This window comes from Hemicordylus capensis, chromosome 12 (assembly GCF_027244095.1).
Source record: "Hemicordylus capensis ecotype Gifberg chromosome 12, rHemCap1.1.pri, whole genome shotgun sequence".
Taxonomy (NCBI): domain Eukaryota; kingdom Metazoa; phylum Chordata; class Lepidosauria; order Squamata; family Cordylidae; genus Hemicordylus; species Hemicordylus capensis.
Window position 1 is genome coordinate 3,359,821 of NC_069668.1, and position 23,822 is coordinate 3,383,642.

Genomic DNA, 23,822 nt, shown 5'->3' on the forward strand with positions numbered 1-23,822 from the left:
CAGCATCACCAGGTAAGGCTGGGAAAGACGCCTGCCTGAAACCTTGGACAGCTGCTACCAGTCAGTGTAGACAATACTGACCTAGATAGATCAATAGTCAGACTCGGTTTAAGGCAGCTCCCCACGTTCCCGTGCAAATGCCATTTTCACGGCAGCATTTTGACTTCCTCTATTCTTTCCCGCAGGGCTTCAGTATCCAGGGGCTGGGGGCAAGCCCCCCAAACCAGGTAAGAAGATCTCCAACATCTTTTTTGTTTTTAGATTGAATGGAAAATGGGGCTGTAGCTCATCTTTGCATTTATTGTTTATTTATACATTTCTATACTGCCCGAAACGCAAGTTCTCTGGGCGGTTTACAAAATGATAAAAACAGCCAATAAAAGATTAAAAAATTTCAACAATTAAAATTAAAAAGTTTAAACTATTAAAACACAATTAAAACAGTATCTAATTAAAAGCCATGCAGAAGGTCCCAAGTCCCCTGCCTGAAGAGAGAGTTCCTGGAGAGCTGCTGGCAGTCAGAGCAGGCAGTACTGAGCTAGTTGGAGCAAGGGTCTGACTCAGTAGGCGACAGCTTCCTGTGAACCAAACGAGGAATGGCATCCGTTTTCATCTGCGGCGGCTGCCCCAGAGCATTCCAGGCACCCCCACCTGTTTTCCTCCTTCCCCAGTTCTGCTCTCCACCCCTCCCTTGATTGTGCTTTTTCAGTGGAGGGGTCCTGGGGGGGTACCAGGCAACCCAGATACCAGAGAGTCTCCCAAAACAGTGGAAGAAGCGAGGCTCCTGCAAGCTGGTGAACACCCACCCCCACTGATGAAGTATCTTCTTCTTTGCCCCTAAAGGTTATGGTCTTGGCATCCCACAAACAGGTGAGTCGACAGCCACAGCTTCGGAGTTTATCAAATCGACTCTTCCATCCTAGGAGCTGATGCCCAGAAGAGTTGAGCCCCCTTCCAACCCTGAATCTCAGTTGCTGGTTGGAGCGACTCACTGGGGAGGGAGGAGCACTCTGCACAAGTTCAGAGGCCCCTAACTTGCAAATAGATCTGTTAAGTTACCATCACCTGTATGGGACCTTGTAATTCAGTTCAGTTGCCAGTACCGGCAGGGAACTTTAGAAATAGAACCGTTCTATTTACAGAACCATTCTGTACCAGCTTACCTCACTTTCTGTGGACTCACCATCTGTGGTTCCGCATATCCATGGTCAGGTAATGGACACTTGACCTCGGCATACGCGGAGGAAAAAATGCCCCTCCCAAAAGGGGTTAATTCCACATATTCACAGGTGGCCAGAAATTACTTCTGTCATTTCTGGCCATTTTGTGGAGGAGAGTTTAATTGTGATTTTTTGCCAAAATCTGGGGACTTTTGGACTTGTGGGGGGCATCCTTTAACTCCTGAAGGCCCACAGAGCATGATTGGGCACTTTATAGGGCCCATTTTCGTGCCTGGGGGGGGCGCTTTGGGGGTTTATGTTTTAGTCTGGGAACCTAACCTCCATGTTCCCATAAACTCAATGCCTCATTATCCATAGTTTTGTTACCCATGCTAATCTACGGGATTATGAGGCCCTTCCCTATAGTCAGCTGAATTCAGTCGTTCAGTGGTTGTGTGCCTTCACACAACCAGAACGATCACCGTTCAAGAGTGAATTATGATCAGTGGGTCCTACACACTCCCGTGGAACGTGTCACGAGAATGCGGCATTTCCTAGGCCATCTCTGTTCAATCAGTTAACCAAGATTGCCCGGAAAACTCAGGTCCTTGCAACACACTCTGCGAGACGCCTTTCACCATTAGCTTTTTAATTGCAATGGTTCTGGTCGTGTGAACCGAACACAGTGTGGCGTCAGGAGTGAGATCAGAACCTACAGTTCCACCTCTTTGGTTACCCTGATTCTGTGAGCTGATCCATGCCATAGGCATCCTTTTCATTACTGGACCCTCCATGGTGGGGAACTGGATGCCTGAACTGTCTCCGTTTACACATCCGCCTCGGTGGATGATGCTTAAATCATCAGAGATAAGCAGGCATGTGTGATCCGGGTGCGGGACCTACACACCACCTCGAAGTTCCTTTGACCCCACTCTGTTCCTGCATTTCAGGGATTGCTCCTGGCTACGGATTATCTCCTATCTACCCAGGTAATTTGGTGGTGGCTCTGTTTGGATGTGGGTGTTGATCAACTTCCCTATAAGGAGCTGGGACCGATGAGGGGGGTGAACAGGGGCAGTGGCCTTATTCATTCATTCATTCATTGTTAAATTTATATACCGCCTTTCATTAAAAACAATCCCAAGGCGGTTTACAAAAATTTAAAAAAAACATAATAAAAATGACAGTCAAAAGTATTAAGCAAAAAATAGGAAAAGAGATCTGATTTAAAATCTATAAAATACAAACATAAAAACTGTACGCAGATTTTAAAAAAACACAGAAGCAGCAATAAAACAAAATAATAAAATGATAAAACAATAAAACCCCAGGGCTGGCTGTTTGTGCACCAAGGGCAAGGTCACCGCCCGATGTCACTGCCTTTCCAAATCCGGGTGCCTGATTTTCATATGATGCACATTGGCTGGAAAATAATTTCTGACTAGAAGAGTGACTGCCCGTTTTGCTCCATAACTCCACTTCTACAAGGGCTGGAGCTTAGCCTGTTTTAAAAAAAATGAAATCTGAAATCTGGGTGAATCTGGGTGGGCTAAGCATTGTGGGTGAAATGCTTAAAATCCGAGTGCAACCCAGAATTTCCAGGGGGCGTGGCAACTCGACACCCAAGGGTTTATAACAGAATTGGGACCCAACATCAAATCCAAAAGAGAATTTCAGGTTTGTCCCAAGAAGGTGCTTTGGATCATTTTTTTTCTCAGGTGGCTTCTCCACATCCTTTACCTTTTAGGAACAGCGGAGTGCCATGCCCTGGGCAGACCAGGGGAGCAATGTGGTCTCTGCCCCAGAGGCCTTACAATCCAAACCAGGAGCAGCGAGGGAGAGATTAGGGGTTGATCCTAAATCGTGGTGGGGACCCAAATATAAGGACATGCATCCAGAAAGGGGCTTGGGAGTGGCTTTTCCTAGCTTCCTCCCCGCCCCCAAAAGGAAGGCTTTTCTTGATGTCCTCATGGTGAATTCTTCTGTCCTTTCATTAGGAGCTGGGGGTTTGGGAGCAGCGGCAGCAGCGAAAGCGGCTAAGTATGGTGAGTCTGGCCCAGTTTGTCCAAAGAGTGTGCCGTTTCTTCCCATCCTTGGCCCCAAGCATGGTCTCTGGGCACAAGAGACAGCCCCCTTGCCGAAGCTAAGCAGGTCTTGGTGTGGTCAGTGCCTGGATGGGAGACCCATGTATGCCACCTTTAGGGATGGCGCCATAGCTCAGTGGCAGAGCATCTGCTTTGCATGCAGAAGGTCACAGGTTCAATCCCTGGCAGCATCTCCAGGTAGGGCCAGGAAAGACCCCTGCCTGAAACCTCGGAGAAACAGCTGCCAGTCGGTGTTGGCAATACTGATCTAGATGGGCCAAGGGTTGGACTCAGTAGAAGGCACCTTCCTAACATGTCTGTCTGCATGCATCTGAAATATCCATCGTTCTCACCATGCTGATTGGAAGCTTCCTGGGGCAGAGACTCTGTGATCACTTCCGTATTCTTTATATCTCTAGTATACAGTTGGTGCTGCGTCCATGTCAGTCTAGTAGGGCTCCCACTGGTGCACCAGGCCTAGTTAGGAAGAGGCACTCCTTGACCCCGCCACCCCTGGAGTGCCCAAGGACAGCGTTGGGTCCAGTCAAGCCCCTGAGGCTTGCACGCACGGCCGGCAGCTGTCAGTGACAGGTAGAGCTGGGTGCCATCTGTGACCTCACCCACCCCTCAGCCCCAGACGAGATACTGTAGGACTGGGTCCTCCTCCGCGTCCCAACCCAGAACAAAACCACGGCTGAAAGTGCTGAAAGCTGCCAAGAGGTCCAGGAGAATCAACAGAGTCCACATTTCCCCGCCTGTCTCCGAGCGTCGGCCATCCCCCAGGGCCACCAAGGCAGTTTCCGTCCCATCCTTGGGATCTAGAAAGGATCTGACTACGTAATAGATCCACCTGGCTCTCCAACATTCTCCTCTTTTCCAAGTTTGAATGGTGGGATGTTCAACCTCTCTTGCAGGAGCTGGAGTCGTGCCTGGGGCCGGAGTCGTGCCTGGGGCCGGAGTCGTGCCTGGCGCCGGGGGCTTACCAGCAGCCGGAGCCAGAGTTGGCGGTAAATTTTGGCTCATCCTGCCGCCCCGTCTGCCAACCCCCCCTCTCTATTACCTTTAGGCAATGAGAGATCCAAGTGTGCCCTTTCACAGGGACACCAAAGATATTAGGGCCGTTCACACAATGATAACGAGGGTGGGCAGAGGTGCACCGAAGAAATTTTGGAACCTGGACCTCAAGGCCGTTGGAAGATCCCCAAATTAAGCCTCGTCATGCTCGGCCAGGCGACCACACCATCTGGGGCAGACTAAAGAGGATTGGGGGGGGGCCTCCGGGGTTGTGGAAGCTCTGGACTTTGGCTCGGAAGTCCAGGGGTAAGAGCACCTCTGAGGGTGGGACAAGTATCCTTCCCTGGTGTGGAAGCTGTGCACTCTCCCATTTTGTGAGCAGGCGTCAGGGAAATGGCCTGGTGGCAGAGGGGAGTTACCGTCAGGTAAAGAGGGGCTGGGTCGGACAGCGATTCCGCCTGCCGCAGGAAAGTCCAAGTACCATAACACGCACCTCCGAACCGTTCATTTGCAGCAGCGGGGGAGGAATGGAGTTATTGCTGTGTTGACAGTTCCTCATGGCTGTCCGTAGTTTGCAGTTGGAGCCCACAACCCAGGGGGAGAGGGTACGATGGTGCAAAGTGCCAGGCCTTGCTAAGGGGGTGATGGGTCTCTGGAAGGAGCTGCTTGGCTGAAGAACTATGGAGTGCTGATTTCTCTCTCTCTCTCTCTGTCCTCCTCACAGGCAAGCCTTATGGAGTTCTTGGAGCAAAGAGCTGGAGAGGTATGCTTACACTCTCCAGGTGGAGAGCTTGTTTTAGGCCGGCCAGGGTGGTCGTTGGTACCATCGGGTGGGGGACGAATGCTCCCTGTGGTTTTTGACAAGGTCTGCAGCCCGAGAGATGGAAGCCTTTCTGCTTCCCATGGGTCCTCGTGCTTTTCTTGTCCTGGCCATTGGCCCTGCTGCAGGCAAACGTCCAACGAGATTCTAAAAGCTTTTCAGAGTTTTAAAAACACAAACACAGCTATAAAATTTGGTGCGTGTCCTCGGAGGAGTGGGAAGGAGGATTGGCAGGCCAGTCCTCTCCATGGAGTGAGAGAGAGAGAGCAGAACCATTGGTTGATTTTCACCCAGCCCTGACCCCGACCCTTTCCTCTGGGCAAAAATGACAGCAATTTGACCCCAGTCGTTTGGGCATTGGGATAAAGAGGGGGAGATCAGACACAGAAGGCTGTCAGTGCAAAAGTGCCATCACCTCTTGGCCATCTCTGGTGGGGGAGGGTTAGACGTTGCCAAACGACACGAGGAGCAAAATCACGAATCATCCCTTGAGATGGTACCAGTGGTCAAAACCTGTGGGCCTGGCTCATGGAATATATTATATTATTATTATTTCTTGTTTACACAGTCAGACAGGTGTTATTAACTGGTTTGTCTTATCCAGACATTGAGTCCTTCCCAAGGACCTGGGATGGCAGAATTTTATTATCAATATTGTTGTTAGTATTATAGATATTGTCGCAAAATATAGTCTGTTCCCAGTAAAGTTGCTTTCTGTAATTGACTGATGGTAATTTCCATGACCCCTATGGTGTTGAGATGCTCTTCAAGGTGTTTTGGAATTGTACCTCAGGTGCCAATTACTACTGGGATTATTTTGGGATTATTTCTTGTTTGCACAGTCAGACAGGTGTTATTGACTGGTTTGTTTTATCCAGACATCGAGTCCTTCCCAAGGACTCCCCAAGGATTCAGACCTGGGATGTCTGAATTTTATTATCAATATTGTTGTTGATGTTGTTGTTGTTTTATTAATATTCAGTTTGTTGTTGTTGTTGTTGTTGTTGTTGTTGTTACTATTACTATGATTACTGGTACTCCCATACTGTCTTCCTCATCTGCTCCCACCCTGGAATTGTTCTAACACAACTCTGTTTTGCAAAACAAAGTACTCTGTTTAAATACTTTTTTTAAAAAATTGTTATAATAATCTTTCCTGCAATGTGATTTAAAAATTCCGCCCCACCTACGAAAAAGCAAAAAAATAAAATAAACCCACCAAATTTGCACTGGATGTTTTGGGAGACGGGTGCAGTCCCAATTTGAAATTTCAGATGGACTTAGAAAAGAAAAAGCCAGCCACCAATGGAAGGGGGTGGTGCTTTTTCAATTTTAGTTTTCCACTCCCATGTTCCCCTTGAGGAAGGGGGTACCTCTCAAGTGGCCTTTGGGCATCCTCCTGACCCTCTCAGCTCCTGACTCTGTGTCTCTCTTCCGCAGGGGTCGGCCGGAAGAAGAAATAGACCCGATGCACTGCATGACCTTCACCTCATGAACTCTGGTGCTACTGCCTGGTCGCGAATGTACCCCCCCCCCCCGCCCCGAGAAAAGCAGAGACCCTGCCACCGTCCTGGGCCACCCCCCACCCTGGCCTGCCTCCCCCTTTCCCACTGGTGCTACAACCATGGTGCTGCAGCCGACGAGGCCTGCTTTGGGAGGGGGCGGCCTGCGCACTTTAACCCGCTCCTGAGCTCCATGGCCACACGCGCAGCTCAGTAGCCAGTGGCCAGTTGGGCTCTGCTCCTCTCTCTCCTGGTCTTCTCTCTGCAGGCTCTCTTTGGGATCGAAGGGGAGGGGGGGTGTCTGTGAGCTCTTCGCCGGAGGATCTCCCCCTCCCTCGCACACCGCCTGGGTCCTGTGGGGAGCAGACCAGACCTGGCCCTGGACGCCAATGGGATTAGCCTTAATCCGGCAATGGCTGCTGACGGCCAGAGCCTAGGCGGATTAGGACATCCCGCCTGCCTCTCCGGCCTACCTACTGTGGGCTGTGGCCACGTTGCCATCATCCCGATCCGAGCGGGTGGGCCGCCCCGCTGTGGCCCCGGCTTCCCGTACATGACCGGCCAACCTGCTCCACGTCTTCATGTTTAATCACAGCGATGTAACTGGGATGGGACACTTTTTATAAAGAAGAACAGTAACTGCTTTCCAGAATAAATAAAATGAAATAAAACCTGACTAATAACTTTTTAAAGGAAACATTGACCTCCTTCTCCTTCTCCTTCTCCTTGTTCTTCTTATTCTATGGAGCGGCTTCCTACTGAATCAGAACGTTGGGAGGCTGCCATATACTGATTCAGCCCCTTGGTCCAGCTAGCTCAGCATTGTCCGCACTGACCGGCAGCGGCTTCTCCAAGGTATCAGGCAGGGGTCTTTCCCAGCCCTACTTGTAGATGCTTCCAGAGACTGAACCTGGGGGTCTTCTGCAGGCAAAGCAGATGCTCTTCCATGAGCTACAGCCCCCACCCCCAAGGCAAGGGTCCCCAACCTGTGTCCAGACGCTGCTGAACTACAACTCCCATGAGAACCTGAACAGCCGGTTGCATTGGAAGCTGCTGTATACTGAGTCAGACTCTTGGTCCACCTACCTCAGTTGTGTCTGCTCTGGCTGGCAGCAGCAGCAGCTCTCCCGGATTTCAGACCAGGGTCTTTCCTTCCCAGCCTGAACTGGAAATGCTGCTAGGGATTAAAACCTGGGATCTTCGGCATGCAACGCGGGGCTCTGCTGCTGAGCTACCTAAAGGGTAAAAAAATTCCAGATTTGCTGGAATGTCCTTCGGTAATGCAAGCTACAAAGCAGAGATGGAATCAGGTATAACACACACTTCTTGTGACTCTTCCAACCCTAGTGGGGACCCAGAAATGGCCCCAAATGTGGCAATAGTCTCTGGCACAGCTGCCTTTAAAAGAGGATTCAACAAATGCATAGAGGAGGAGGAAATGTCCATCAGTGGGTCTTAGTTGTGGTGACTAGATAAAGCTGCTATATTCAGAGGCAGTCTACCTCTGAATACCAGCTGTTGGGAGGCAAGCAGCAAAGGGGGTAAATTCCCTTCATCCGCGAGTCGTGACTTGTGTTTGTCCCAAAGGCATCTGGCTGGCAGTCGCAGTGTGGCTCATGAAAGCCTGGAATTCAGCCTCTATGTCCAGAGGCAGTATATCCCAGGGAACAGTTGCTGGAGAAAAGCTGCAGGGGGAGCACTTCCTCCATGATCCGGGGCTTTGCAGGAGTACTGCATGTGAACCAAGGTGGTTATGCCCAGGAAGGTGTAAATTATTTGGTTGAGTCAAAGGGGATTAGCCAAAAGACTCACAGAAAAGGAGGGTTTTAGGAGAGAGCTGAAGGCAGAGGAGGTGGTGGACCCCAAGAAAGAGTTCGGGGAGGGAAGTCCCAGGCACAGGAGCAGGACGGGAGAAGGGGCAAAGTCATTTAAGGAGCCACACACGATCTGCAAGGTTCCAGGCAGAAGGGTCAGCAAGGGTGGGAGAGGCCAAGATTTGGGAGTGACTGGCAGGGGTGATTCCAAGGGATAGCATGGGATGGCAGGTGATTCCCCCCCCAAAAAAAATAGTTCCTGCTCCCCCATCCACCAGATGGGAACGTGTACTTGAATTAATTATTTTTAAAAGGCTTTTGTTGCTTAAAGATGCCTTGTTCACTTCCTCCTCTACCCCAAAACAAGCAGCCGAAGGCAGTGCAGCCAGGTAGCGAGGAGATTCCTCCAGCCTCCCAGGAACCAGGTAGTGAGGAGATGCCCCCAACCTCCCAGGAGACAGGCCAAGCCCTTCGCTTTTCTTCCTGGCTGGGTGAGACCATGAGGCGGGTGGAGTGCCATTTCATCGGCCCTGCTGATCTCAGCTGGCTTGGTCCTGAACTCCCTCCTCACCAACCGCAGTCTTTCCTGCCCCGAGGACTTGGACAGGAACAGGAAACTAGCCTGGAGTGGAAATCTCACACAGCATCATTGAACTTGAGTAGACGTGGGGGATGCAGGCCTGTTGATAGAGTTTGTGTGGAAGCAAACTCATCTTAAAAGCTGGAATCGAAGGGAGCATATAATAATTATAAAGCATGTTTGGGGAAATCTGCAACCTTCCCCTGAAAGAAAGACCACTCTTCATATCTATTTGCATAGCTAACAACCAACACATCCAGTGAATGAAAGGGGCAAGGACTGCCTAGCTTCACAGGCTTAGAAGCAAAGGGCTGAAAATTAACATGGCCATCTGGAGACTAAATAGCGAGGGGCCAGCTACCGGAAACCTCACTGGAAGCTGGCTAATCATGAACTCAGATCAAATCTACTTGCCTGAGAGAGGAGTGACTGCACGCCGGATTGTCTCTTACCTTCCACAACCAGGAAGAGTGAGAGCTTTCTATTCACAGAAGACCTGCAATCACGTGTGAATGTACTGACCCAGGTCAATTGAAAACATGATCTCGAAGATCTAAAGTTGAAGCATACTCCAATACAGGTGGGGCGGGCCTTATTTTCTGCTTAAATCCTAGCCCAGGAGATGCCAGGGCCCAAGAATGTCTGCCTCTTGTATCTACAGTATATAGGGCTGTGAATATTTATTTGTGACCAACATACTCTGCTCAGCCTCAGGAGGTTCAATTCCATTCCATTCCTGTATTACGATCACAGACCAGCACAATTTATAAACAGAAGCCCAACCAAAAACAAAAAACCAAAACCCTGCATAACCTATAGGTTTGTGATACAGTAGTTAATTAAGCACATAGTTAAGCATAAAGATCCATTAACAATTATTCTTAATGAACTCCTGGTGGATTTTGCTGGCTATTAAACCGAACTTAGCCCCATTAGAAGATCTCAGCTCATTCTGGTCAGTTAAAAGATCATCAAGTTAAAAAAGAATCCGTGCAACCTGGATGGCAGCTAATAAAAGGGGTTAAATGTCTACGCCGTATATCTTGGTAAAATTGACAATAAAGGAGCACTTTATTTATTTATTTATTTATTTATTTATTTATCTATTTATTCAATGTCTATACTGCCCTTCCAAAAATGGCTCAGGGCGGTTTACACAGAGAAATAATAAATAAATAAGATGGCTCCCTGTCCCCAAAGGGCTCACAATCTAAAAGAAACATCAGATAGACACCAGCAACAGTCACTGGAGGGGAACTGTGCTGGGGGTGGAGAGGGCCAGTTACTCTCCCCCTGCAAAATCAAGAGAATCACCACATTAAAAGGTGCCTCTTTGCCAAGTTAGCACGAGCCATAGTTTCAATATCTCCCAATTTGCAGAGATAAGTGCGTTCTTTGTAAGGGATTTTTCGATATCTCCTTTCCAGTGTTACCTGGGAGACCCCAGTTACCACAAACCAGACAGACAAGGATGATTGAAGGAAGCAATAGTCACCATTTATTGAACCAAAACCAGCGCTGGTGGCTCTTTCCTGTGCCTCGCGGCCTACCAGGAAAGACGCGCCAAATACCCAGTGCCTTGGGGTTTTATACCTTGGCATTGTTACACAGCTGGGCGTCCCCCATTCAGCCCGAGGGACCAATTAATTCATTACATTTACACATGTGTTTGCCTTGAGGCTGGACTTTGCCCTAAGTTTTGGTTCTTCAGCAGACAGATAAGCAAATTAAGAGAAGATTCTTTCACATTCTAAGAAGCAGGGCAGTTTGGAATAAGCCGATCATTCGATGCCTATGCTAATGAAGTTTGCAACACCCTACCCTCTTCCCCCACCCTGTCTGTCCTTGGCAGATAAGTAACTCAGCAAGGAATTTTCCATTCAACACTTGCAAACTCTATTAACCATTTCTTGACCAGTGCAAACCTGAGTTCTGTCTCACTCTTTTTGCAAAGACACTTTCCCATTCCATGAGAACAAAGTAATTACAAAGCAGCTTTCAGAAAAGGCATTTCCCCCTCATTCCACACCAGGACTTATTGAAAAGCATTGCATCATGCCTGTGTCAGGGCTCTGTGATGTTTTGGGACGGTTATCTGGTTTAGGTATCTGGCAGGGTCGAAACTCAGCACTTGGTTGCCCAAATGGGCACCAACAGGAATAGAGCCCTGATCAATTTGATACTTCATATCATATATCCTTTGCAGGAGGCTCAAATCCAGGCCTGATCCACACACAGGGGAGAAGGGTTACTTGGCATCATGACTTGATATAACCGTGAAAACCGGTTCTTGTCTGGGTGGTGCACGACACCAAATAATGCAGGGAAAAGCTTATGGGATGTTTACTGCTAGCAAGTAAGGCTTTCGGGGCGCACCCAAATCGAGAGCGAAGACCCCCAGTTACATAAGCTAAGTATTTATACACAGAGGGTAGCTTAGTCATCTACCATGGTGTAACAAAAGGAATGCAAAGCCTATCATCAAAGCCTTAGAAGGAATGCAAAGCCTATCATCAGTGCAGATCCACCTTTGTTTACATCACAACGAAACAATTGACCATCCCTTAACTTGTATCAGTTTCCCAACATCCACCCTTTATAGCCTATTCCATTTTGTTGACCCTTCACTTATCTTCCTAGAGGTGTCAGCGAGTTATATGGGCCCTTTGTCTATGTTTCTCTCAACAGCTGTAGCAGATTTACTCCTTAAGAGGTAAAGGCTACCTCCCTGGGCAGAGAGGGCTGGGGGAATTAACCCCTTAGTTTCCAGTGTGGAAGAGGCATAGAGAGTTATGGGACTTCATATTTAGATAGCTGTACTGTGGTTCCCTAGGCCTTAGTTTTAGGTTAGACTGCCCTCCCAATGTGGATGGTTTGCATGGGTATATCACTGTCAATGACTGCAAAATTCAGCAAAATTTCAGGCTGCTATTATATATACCCACTGGCAAGAGAACATCTCCTGCAATAAGGGCATATTTTGTACAAAATCCTTAAATATTGTAGTGTATGGAACATGTATAATACGTTGGCAATTGAATCAGAGCTTTTAGGCATCATTTCTGATTCCGTTACCAACCTATTTTGCACATTTCAGACACTAAAATAGTGAAGGGTTTTGTAACAAGATGGCCTCGTACTGTAGTAGGAGACGTTTTCTTGCCGCTGGGGAGATATACGATTTACTTGAAAATTTGCATATGGCTACAATCATTGAAAAAGTGGTAACGTGCCTGATTCCGTTACTCTGCATGCTTATGCCAAGGCACACTCTCCAATTTATCCGCTGATTTTAATTCTCCCTCTGTTTGACTTTGGCTGTGTCAAAGTTTTGTGTTTTAAAATGGAAAAGCCTGTGTGTGTGCGTGTGCATTGGGGTTAATTGCTTTGTTTTGTTTTAAGTTTCATCTTTGCTTCTTCTTCTGTGTGTAAACATATACTTGTGTATAGATGCATTTTTTTGTGAACAGCCAACAGCCCTTCAAGTTGCCAAAACATTCAACGAAACTGACAGTTCCATGGAATGTGATTAATGCACAATCTGCTCCCCTGGTCATTTGACATTAGCTAGCGCCTCTGTGCACAGAATTCTGAAAAGAATGAGCGGAATGCACGTGCCACTGAACATGTGCAGAGTGCATCTGGCCCCTCTGAAGCAGACAGGGCTTTCAGGTTACACCGAAGGGAAGGATGATGGATTGGGAAGAGAGAGAGAGGGAGAGAGATGGATGGACAGATGAAAGAGAGGGGGAGGATATTCAGAGAAAAGAGGACAGACAGACCGATAGGGAAGAAAGGAAGGAAAAGAGAGAGCTAGACAGGTGATCGATGATAATTAAGGCATGCGTGCATGCATAGCTAGATGGATGGATGGATGGGGAGAAGGAAGGAAATAGAAAGCTATGCAGAGATATGCCGATATATTCCAACCCCAGCCCTTCCACCCACCCATCGGGTTCTCTCTCACAGCCTTAGGGAGGGAGCTGTGCCGCTCTACATGTGCTCAGGATCTGGAGCTCCCTAGCCTGCAGCATCATCACGGAGCCACCGCGCCTGCAGCAGCACTGAGGAGCGCCTGCCTGCGCACCACCCCGCCCCCTCCCCCGGCTCTCCAGCGCCGCGCCGGCGAGAGAGGGGCGGGGGTCTCGTTCTCTAGGCCCGCCCCCTCCTCCTCTCCTCCCCCCCCCCCGCTTCCCAGGGCAGCCGCGCAGTCGGCCCAGGCGAGTCCGCCGCATCAGCTGCCGCCGGCAGAGGCAGCATCCCGCCCGCGCGCCCTGCCCCCTCCAGTGCCGGGCCCGGGCAGCAGCAGCAGCAGCAAGAGGGAGCCACTGCTGCCGCCGCCTCCTTCCCCACTGCTGCTTCTGCTTCTGCCCCCCGAGGGGGTCAGGCGGGGCGGCTGCATGAGGTTGATGCTGCTCTGCTGCAGCTGGAAGGACGAGCCCATGGGAGAGGACGAAGGTGAGCACCCCCCACCTCCGACCCCCGCCCGGCTCTGGCCTGCGCCGCCTCCTCGCCGGGCTGGCGTGACCTTGAGCGTCCCCCCGCCCTCCACCTCTGCATCGCACACGTGGCCGGGCTGGAGCGGGGGGGCCCTTGCGCTCCTCTCCGCCCTCCCGTGGGGAGGGGGCGCGGCGCTGCTGCGGGCTCCTTCTTTCCCCTTTGCTGGGGTGGGCGCGCCCGTTTTGCAGGGTGCCGGCCGGGCGGGGCAGGTAGCCCTCCTTGGCCAGATGGACCCCGGGTCTGACTCGGGGAGGAGGCAGCCGCGTGGCTTCATCAGCAGCATCCATAGCGCGCGCCCCCAACAGCCACTGCTTTGCAAGCAGAAGGGCGCAGGTTCATCCCCCCACACACACACCTCCAGCAGCATCTCCTGCAAAGACTCCTTCTTGAAAGCCCCAGAGACTGGAGCCGCTGCCCTTCAGTGTTGACAGGGCTGAGCTGGGGGGGAGGGCTCCGTGGTCGGACTCAGTCGAAGGCCCCGCCAACCCGTCTCTCCTCCCCTCTCCCCATCAACTGCCCCCGTTGGTTTTTTTAATGCCTGTGCGGAGGAGTGGGGGTGCCTCTGGGCATGTGCAGAGCGCCAGCCCCCTTGCCCCTTTTCGGACACCCAGGGAGGGGACATCTCCCGGTTTGCGCGGGCGGCAAGTTGGGAGCTCCCTCTCACACTCTCTGGGGAGGCAGATGGGTGGTGTGGGTGCTGTCCAGGGTGCTGGCCTCTTCCTCGTCTTCCCCGCCACAGCTGGAGGAGGCGACCCCTCGCTGGGCTGGGATCTGGGTTCGGGTTGTGGGGGAGGCTTGGGTTTCGGGGTGGTGGTGGTGTCCTCCACGGCAGGGCTGCTTTTGATCTGTTTGCCAGGCACGTAGAAATCAGCCACTTCTCGGATCTGATCTGCTGCAGGCCGGAGGGCCAGCTTTTCTGACCATCATCCTTCTAGTCCTCAGGGCCAAACCGGGGGGGGGGGATGAGCCACGTGAGGAGGCACCGTGATTCCCATGTGCCGTCAGAACAGCCCTCTGTGCATGCTCAGAGGCCCTCTTTCGCCGGCATGCATGGTCCTCGCTGCACCAAGGAAGTGTCGAGCACAGAGGCACTCTCTGGTCTGTGTGGGCTCAGAGGCACCCTCTTGCCTGGTCAAGGGGGGTCCTCAACGGACAGAGGGGGCAGAGGAGGGTGCATGCCCCCTACCCCTTTGGGATGCTTTCAAGGATCCTGAGCCGAAACCTAGAATGGAAGGCAGGCCTGAGCCGGGAGGGGGAGAGGAGTTTGAGTCCAAATTAAAACTGGCTCACCCATCATCCAGAGGGCAGCCAGGATAAAACTCCCCAACCCTGACCCCCTGCAGCCCTGCACCCACACACACCCAGGCTGGTGAGGGGGTGAAGCAAGGGACAGTCCCCTGTTATATAAAGGAAAGATTGATCCGTAGACACAGGCCTGGGGGGGGGGAAGAGGGCAGAGGGGCCTGGCTGGCCTCCTTGTGTGCCCGTGCTGTCTGAGCACCCATAGCCGGCTGGGCCGCTGTGCCCCCTGGCAAGCATCCGCTCCAATTTCTACTCCACAGGAGCCGGGAAGCTGCTTCCCCCACTCCACCCCCAACCCTGCTTTCCCTGTAATCGTGGATTTTGAGCTGGAAACCCATCTCAGTCGTCATAACACCAGATACTTGCGGACAGGCTGGGATTTCGGATTGGCGTGGAGAAATCACTCTGCACATGCTCAGAGACACACACATGGAGGACCCAGCTCAGAGCAGGAGGCCGGTGAGCCCTGTGCCCTCGAATGGGGATATCCCCCGGTGTGGTGGACAACAACGCCCAGAATCCCCAGCTGCAATGGCTGTTGCTTGGGGATTCTGGGAGTCGTCGTCAACCACATCTGGGAATCCCCGGGAGAGGGGACGCTGCCAGTGAGTCCAGCATCCTGCTTTCTAGAGCAGCCAACCATTAATTAAGGCAGTTAGTCCTCCCTTGCTCTCCCCGCCCCTAGCAGCTGGTATTCCGAGGTAGACTGCTCCTGAACCTGGGGGTTCCATTTAGCGATCTTGACGCACGAAGCCTCTCCTCCTCGGGGAATTTGTCCAACCCCTCCTGGAAAAGCGATTTTAAGCCGCTCTGCCTTCCATTCGGTCCCAGCATATAAAGTCTCAAGTTTTTAAAAGTTGGATAAGTGGGGTCGATGGGTATTAAATCAGGAGAGTGCAGTGTTGACCCGACCCCCCCGCTTCTGTGCCCCGCTCCAGGAAACGACCTGCCAATATGTGCCAGCTGCAGCCACAGTATCTATGACGGCCAGTACCTGCAGGCCCTCAATGCCGACTGGCACGTGGACTGCTTCAGGTAGGAGCCCTCGGGGACGGGCTGTGGGGCCGCGCTGGGGTATTGCACTGGGAAAGGGGTTGTTCCCCCCCGCCCGAACCCTATTGCTTTGGGTGGGCACGAAGCACAAAAGCATCAGACCGAAATTCCCAGTCTTCGACATTTTGCCCACGGAATGGATTCAGCGGCATGGAATGCAGCAATCTGGAGCCGTAGCACAGGGGGTCAAGCATCTTGCATGGCATGCAGAAGGCCCCAGGTTCACTCCCTGCCTGGCGTCACCTGGTTGGGAAAGAGAAGACTCCTGCCTGGACCTGCTGCCAGTCAGGGTAGACACTCCTGTGCTGGATGGGTCAAGGGTCTGAATCCGTTTCTTATGTCGCTAAGTTGGTTTTTCATAGGGGATAGGAACCTAGGAAGCTGCCATATACTTAGTCAGACCCTTGGTCTATCTAGCTCAACATTGTCTACCCAGACTGGCAGCGACTCCTTCCAGGTTGCAGGCAGGAGCCTCTCTCAGCCCTACCTTGGAGATGCTGCCAGGGAGGGAAACCAGGAACCTAGATGCTCTTCCCAGAGGGCCTCCATCCCCTGAGGGGAATATAATCTTACAGAATATAATCTTATAATCTTACAGCTCACATGTGGTCTCCCATTCAGATGCAACCAGGGCGGACCCTGCTTAGCTAACGGGACAAGTCCTTGCTTGCTATCACAAGACCAGCTCACTGGTAGAGTATCTGCTTTGCTTGCAGAAGATCCAAAGTTCCATCCCTGGCAGCATCTGCAGGTAGGCCTGGGAAGGACCCTTGCCTGAAACCCTGGAGCATAGGCATAATTGGGGGGGGCAGGGGGGGCACGTGCCCCGGGCGCCATTGAGGTGGGGGCGCCATACCAGTCCCTGCCACCCCCACCCCATTGCCCACCTGCCCAGCCCCAGGGCCCCTCAGCCACTTGCCTCCAGCTCGGGCCTAGGATCGGAGCAGCCTGCAAACTGCAGAGCTCTTCTCTCCCCGCCTCTCAGCTGATCGGCGGGTGGGCAGTGGGGCTTCCAGAGAGGCCTCCGAGTAGGCCTCCCTGAAGCCTGAACTCGAGTAGGCCCCAAGCAAGGAAGGAAGGAAGGAAGGAAGGAGGAAGCAGGCAGCAGGTCCTCTGCCCAGACCAGACCATCCAGAACAGCTATTGCTAGGTAGGCTGTGAATTCCTTTTTGTGGTTACCCCCATATATAGGGGTCTGCTTGCCATAGGGCTTTGATATGGGGGGAGTGGGGCGAGACTGAGAAGTCTCTGAATATTTAATTTAAAACAGACTGGAAAATGTGCTGGCTTTAAAAACAAAAACTATCTAAAAAGGCCTATAGGTGGCTTGTTTCATGTCAGAAAATTACAAACACTTCTGGAACAAGTATATTTTATTTATTTTCGTCCATTCATTCATAAATGCACTTATGTCCAAGTTGTTTTGCAATCCAGAAGGTCTGAGTGAGAACTGTGAAGCATGTGTTGTGATTTTATTTTATTTTATTTTTCTTGTGTGTGAACTGCTCCCCAATAACTTGCAGGGACTTCAGGGTAAATCTGGCCAAAATGTGAATGCAGCACCTCTATTCCAGAGGAGAGGTGTGTTAAAGGGCTTTAAAAGCCTCCTGTGAAAAACCTCCTGGAATCAAACTTTACTGAATTTGTTCAGAATTCTGAGAAAACAAACATAGGCTCACCCTGCATGGTTGAAAGTATCATTTGCTAATCTGCAGCAAGGGGTCCATTTTAATAATTAGCATTGCTAGTGTGTTCTAGGCATTAAAAGTAGCACAAATATATAGTACTCAATGTATATCACTATATACTGTGAAGTGTGCATGCGTGTATTCAGTGAAATGTATTTCCAGGCAGCATACTTATTTTGAAATATCAGACTTAAATCCTTGGGGGCCTGGGGTGTGTGGAGGCCCTGGACTTTGAGGGTCTGGGGGCCCATTTTGAAATCCTGTCTCTGGCCCCATTCCAACCTTGCTATGCCCCTGGCGGAATAGTTACATATGTATTGATCACTACACATGGGTTTCTGCACAGCACCTGCACAGAAGAAACTTCCATGTAGAAAATGTGTCTCTTGTAAATTGACCCTGAATTTTCCATCCATGACTGGGATATCTGAGAGTTAGAGTCAATAATAAAAGAACAGCACACTGCTTGTGACAGGAAGGGGCAAATTACAATGATTTCTTAGTTTGGCAGGGGCTGGTTTTGGCCCTGGCAGAACTTGGCTATCTGCTCCTGTTGCAAATTCCTCTGTCTAGTGTGGCAAACTAATGTATCCTCCTCCCTCTTGGTGTCAAAGTAAGCACTAGTGTGGTGAATGCACATATACCCCATCATGAGCCAACAGTCATCATAAGACAAAGGCTGGCAGGAATCATTCACTGGTTTATAGACATACACACACCCCACCACCTTCTTCTTCCCCTATTTTGCTAGTGGCTATTTGGGCAGGTGATCCTCTAGGACAAAGTCATGTTTTTTAAAGAATGAGAGGAGACCGAGAAAATGACACTTGGAATCCTCGCATAACTCCTGACTGTTGTTGTAAGTCTTTTACAGAGATGGCTCATGTTTTCAGGTTTTGATCAACAACCATGTCTAGATGGTACAGAGTTTCTTTTAACGGGGATTTCCAGATATTGCTGACTACAAGTCCCATCATTCCTGCTTGGACAGTGGCGCAATTTCAGTGCTTGCCCTAGGTGCCATTTTCCCTAGTTACGCCTCTGAATACCTGTCTTGTCTTTTCCATTTTGGAACACAAAACCTATTACTATGTTTAAAAGCATTTATTTTCTGGCCATGAGGACTGCAAACTTAGGCTGTTGGTGTGCAAGACATTTCTTTAAAATATATATTTCTAAAGAGCCTTGTAGCCTCATGTTTCCTTTTTCCTGTCCCAGTATACTTGCACGGATGCAGCCCACAACCCACATTTGACTATGGCTGTGACACATTTCCATATTTCTGGGGGTGGCGGGGGGCGCACGGCGGGGGCGGGCGCAATTTCAGTGCTTGCCCCGGGCGCCGTTTTCCCTAGTTACGCCTCTGCCCTGGAGAGCTGCTGCCAGTCAGTGTTCACAGTACTGAACTAGATGGACCAGTAGTCTGACTCAGTAGAAAGCAGCATGTTTATTTATTTACTTTTTCATATTCAGTTTTTATGGTGGACAGACTTCCCAGGAAGTTGAATGCTACATCTGCCATTCTAGTAGCTCCTCCCTTTGTGTGTTGGGGTGGGCAGTCCATCTTTGCTGGCAGGGGGCAGATAAAGTGGTATTTGTATGACTGTTTCTTTTTACTTCTGTCTTCCACCTTGAATAGAAGGCAGGGTTATATCAATGTGCACGTACAGTCCAGAGACACAGAGGCAGGGAAATTAAGTTGAGTTATGGCTTTCTGAGCCTTGGCTTTGGACCGCATCACCGGTGCTGATCTTGGCTGTGTGATTGTACCGATGAATGATGGTCACTCATTAGAATAAAGTTTTTTTACATTTTTACATCTTACATCTCTAAACCCCATCCTCAAAATGGTAAAGTACAGTGTGCCATCGAGTCGGTGTCAACTCATGGCGTACACAGAGCCCTGTGGTTGTCTTGGGTAGAATACAGGAAGGGCTGACCATGGCCTCCTCCCGCGCAGTATGAGATGATGCCTTTCCACACCTTCCTATATCACTGCTGCCTGATAGAGGTGTTTCCCATAGTCTGGGATGATGGGAGTTGTGATCCCACCGCCTGCCAATGGCTGCCTTATCAGGTACGTCACGCATTGGCGACGCAGAATCCGCTGGCAGGGTTCGCGAACTGCTGGCTCGCTCCGGCAGGCGGACTGTGCCATGGACTTCGGGGCGAGTTGGAGCCCCGCCCGCCTGCCACCAGCTAGCCTGGGCGGCCTCGGAGAAGCTGCTGCCAGCCTGGGAAGGCGATCCCGAGCTAGATAGACCAAGGGTCTGACAGTCGACGGCAGCTTCCTAGGTTCCTCTGGCAGGCGAGAAATCCATCTCTGTCCCCTCCTGCATGGCAAGGAGCAGGCCCAGAGGAGATGCCCCCCCCCACTAATTTGCTTAGCTGTTTCCTGACCGCTTGGCTGCACCATCTCCCCCCGCGCCCGCCCGCCCCGCGTGTGGTTTGGACAAGGTGGTCATTAATTGCAGCAGCTGGCAGGCCCATGATGGCTTTGTGCCACTGCTGCCCATTAGCCGGAGTGCCTCCTGTGTCCTCTTGTGGGACGCTGCCTGCACGTCCAGCACAGAGCTGGCTTCCAGGGCCTGACCCTGGCCCCGCCACCTCCCCCGCCACCTCCTTATGCAGGAAATAAAAGTGGCCACTCTTTCTCTCTCTCACACCCATGCTAAGTGGATTGAGGGCCTCGTCTGGCCGAGTATAAGCAGAACACCTGGTAGTGAGCCTGCATTGTTCCCTTTGCTAAGCAGGGCCTGCCTTGGTTTGTGTCTTGGCGGGAGACGACCTGTGAATGCTGTAAGATATTCCCCTTCGGGAATGGGGTTGTAGCCCGTCAGGAGAGCAAGAAGCGGGGAATTCTGCTCCGGGTGCTGACAATGAGGGAGGCTCAGTTGTCGTGCACGCGGGACAGGGCCTTCTCTGTGGCTGCCCCCAGACTCTGGAATACTCTCCCGGTGGCTATTCGCTCCTCGGTCTCCATCACAGCTTTTAGAAAGCATGTTAAATCCTGGCTTTTTACCCAATATGATTGTCTCTGCTGCTGCTTTTTGGAGTTTGTACTGGGTTTTTTTTATGCTGCGTTTTAAATGTTTAATCATATTTGTTTTATATTTCTAGCTTAATATTTTAATTGGGAGGTTTTTTTACAATCTTGGGATTGTTTGAATGAAAGGCGGTATATAAATTTAATAATAAACAAACAAACAAACAAACTCCGGCCCGAAACCCTGAAGTGCTGCTGCCAGTCATAGTAGACCGTACTGAGCTAACAGGGCTGGTGGTCTGACTCGGTATAAGGAAGCTTCTGAAATCCCCAGGCAAAGAGCTAATATCATCTAATCACAAGGTGGAGAGTAGTGTCCCCATCTAACAGAGATTCCCAGACGTGAACTACAACTCCCAGAATCCCCGAGCAAAAGTCATTATAGCGGAGGCTTCTATAGTGGGAGTTGTCGTCCACCACACCTGGGGATATCCCTGTTAGAGGGAACGCTGGTGGAGAGCTTTTCATACAGAGGACTAGAAGCTTGGTCTGAAACACAACAGAGCGTCTGCGGAGAGGGGCGAGCTATATGACCGTTTGGGGCCTGAACCCAGCAGCGGAGCACCTGTGTGCTTGCAGAAGGCGCCAGGTTTGGTTCCTGGCAGCCTCTCCAGGTAGGGCTGGGAGAGACTCCTGCCTGGAACCTTGGAGAAGCCGCTGCCAGTCTGTGCAGGCAGTCCTGAGCTGGATGGCCCAAGGGTCTGACTCAGTAGATGGTGGCTTCCTACACAGCCTGCAGTGCTGTCATGGGGGTCGTGATAGTGTAAGATCCTGGCAACAGAAGCTTCGGGGTCGTGGATCCAGAGTGCAGGCAGTTCTGTGCATGTTTGGGAGAAGCCAGACGGCGGAGTCAAGCATGCTGCCTGAGTGTCCTCGGGGCTGTTGTCTCAGCAGCAGCACTGGTCTCCGTGCAGGGTGTAGGTCCAAGAGAGCGTGTGACTCCCGGGGGAGGCGGTCACAGAGGGAGGGCCTCCCCCTTGAGGTGACGCAGTGGCTTCCTGCCTGGGGGCCGGGTCGGCCGGCATCAGCCTGAGCCACAAACTGAAGTTACTGTCAGTTCCTCCCCGGGGGCTCTGAGAGAGCTGCAAGATCCGGCCAAGCTTCTCGAGGCTCCGACTCTGGGGAGGGCGCCCCCGGATCCCTGCTTTTGCCAGCAAGCAGGGGGTCAGGAGGGGATCTTTACCGAGATGCTGGTCACGGTGCTCAAGAAGAACCAGTTCCTCGTGGCAAGGGCCAAGTAAGTCCGCGCCTGTGGCCGTCCAGGGACGGATGGGTTCAACCCTTCAGCAGGGGTGTAAAGTAAGAATCCCCCTGCTGGGTTGGATCCAGGGCTCCTCTCTGGCTCAGAAGCCCTTGTTCCAGCACGAGGATTCCAGGAAGCCCACAGATCAGATAAGGAGGCAACCACTCTTTCCCATTATTCACCCTCCCCAGCACCTCAAGGTAGACTGCTCCTGAACACAAAGGTTCTAGCTAACGCCCAGAATGCACTACCCTGACTTGCAGCCGCTGAGTTGGAGGAGGGCAGCGGGTGGGAGGGGCCTGTCAGCCTCTGGGTCCAGGCTGTGGACGTGCAAGAGATGTCCCCCAAAATCAACTTCCTTTCACCACCGTCCCTTTCTCCTCTGCAGCCTGTCATAGACCTTGGGCTGGAGGCCATGTGGGGCTTTTTTCAGAGAGCTGGTCCGATAGATGTTTCAGTGTCCTCACACATCCCCACTTGGGCCTCTGTTCAAAAAGGTGCAGCAGGTTATGGTCAGGCTTCAGAAACCTGCAGCACCTGTTTGGACAGAGGTGAATGTAGATTAAAAGAAAAGTGTGTGTGTGTGTGTGCGCGCGCGCGTGCTTTATGAATAATAGGGGCACTTTCACTTCTCTTGGAAACTGTTGCTTGCCTTTAGTCTCAGAGAGATGAGAGTCTGTTTTTTTTCTTCAGAGAACTGGCTTCACTAGCCGATTGGGGGAGGAGTTTTTTCAGCTCACAGTCATGTTATTAGTTGCATTACATTGCCAGATTGGCTGTTTGACCTTTTGGGCCCAAGTTCAATCCGGGCAGCATCTCCAAGTAGGGCTGAGAAAGACTCTTGTCTGAAACCTTGGAGAAGCTGCTGCCAGTCCGAGCAGGAAATGCTGAGCTCGAAGTACTTATGAGCTGGCTCGGTATCAGGAAGGCTTCTTATGTTCCTCTTTCACCCTGCATTCTGATTAGCATTACTGTCTGTGGTTCTTTGCAAAGCACCGTAAATATAGGTGAAATGGGCCTCTGCCCTGAGGAGCTTGCCAAGTAAATTTGACAATGGGGGAAACAACCAAAAGAAGGGACAGAAGAAATGAAGGGTAGCAAAGGTTAGGTGTGGATTATTGTGTTCTACTAAAGCACGTGTTGTATAGAGCGGGTGGGGGGGGGGGGAGTTTCCTTCTCTCGTAATACTAGAACTCGGGTTCTGTTCATCTACTTAATAGGAAATTCAGGATGGCCAAAATCACTATTAGCATGTGAAACTCCCTGCCACAAGATGTGGTAATGAACCACATCTTAAGTGGCTTTTACCAAGGAGATTAGGCAAATTCACACAGGAGGTGGTCCATCATTGTTTACTGGTTGTGATGGCTCAGTAGAACCTCTGTGGTCAGTGGTAGTATACCCTGAGTACCAGATGCCGGGACAAACAATGGGGGAGACCAGTTGCCATCACACTCTGCTGGTGGGCTTCCAAGAGGCATCAAACTTTGGGCCAGATCTGCAGGGTTCTTCTTGTGTTCTTAATCTTTTTCATTTCGGGTGGAGATTCGAATTAAATGGTTACACCCCCGGGCTTTGCAGGAAACTTGCTTAGTATCTAGCCGGTAACATCTGGAATGCTCACACTCCTCCCCATTCTGGCTTCTTCACACGTGCTTGGTTGGTCTGGGGAACTCATCACCACATGATGTTGCAACAACTACTGGCATGAATGCTGCTTAGAAAGTTGGGGTGTTTGGTTTTGTTTTAAATGGTGAATATATTTCTTGGTGCATGCTATGCCTCCGAGTCAGAATCTCTGGCTCCATGTCCTGAGGGAAAAATACTTATAAGTACTGGGTGTGGCAAATTAACGGGTGACAGATACGTTGCTGTTGGGTCTTTCCTGTTTGTGACTGTTCCTCCAGCATGTGGTTTGCCGCTGTTGGCGGCCAGATTGCCAAAATAGATTGCCTCACCAGTGTGCAGGAGGAGAGCTGGTCTTGTGGTTGCAAGCGTGAATTGTCCCTGTTGCTA

The 23,822-nt window shown here is 51.0% G+C and overlaps 2 protein-coding genes across 5 annotated transcripts in view; both read left to right on the forward strand.

Annotated features, from left to right (window-relative positions):
• Positions 1–6,977, forward strand: part of ELN (elastin) — a 66,199-nt gene extending 59,222 nt beyond the window's left edge. For 3 of the 4 annotated variants that reach the window (XM_053274554.1, XM_053274551.1, XM_053274555.1), the window contains 7 exons: positions 186–227; positions 844–870; positions 2,111–2,149; positions 3,158–3,205; positions 4,159–4,251; positions 4,983–5,021; positions 6,519–6,683. In XM_053274554.1, the coding sequence (XP_053130529.1) occupies positions 186–227; positions 844–870; positions 2,111–2,149; positions 3,158–3,205; positions 4,159–4,251; positions 4,983–5,021; positions 6,519–6,541 (311 nt within the window). In that variant the 3' untranslated portion in view covers positions 6,542–6,683. Of the gene's footprint in view, positions 1–185; positions 228–843; positions 871–2,110; positions 2,150–3,157; positions 3,206–4,158; positions 4,252–4,982; positions 5,022–6,518; positions 6,684–6,848 lie in introns of those variants that run through there. The other variant, XM_053274552.1, reaches the window with a different exon arrangement.
• A 6,230-nt stretch (positions 6,978–13,207) lies between these two features.
• The window catches only part of LIMK1 (LIM domain kinase 1), a 49,944-nt gene continuing 39,329 nt past the window's right edge, over positions 13,208–23,822 (forward strand). The window contains exons 1-2 of the mRNA XM_053275147.1: positions 13,208–13,432; positions 15,715–15,811. Of these exons, the coding sequence (XP_053131122.1) occupies positions 13,375–13,432; positions 15,715–15,811 (155 nt within the window). The 5' untranslated portion in view covers positions 13,208–13,374. The remainder of the gene's footprint in view (positions 13,433–15,714; positions 15,812–23,822) is intronic.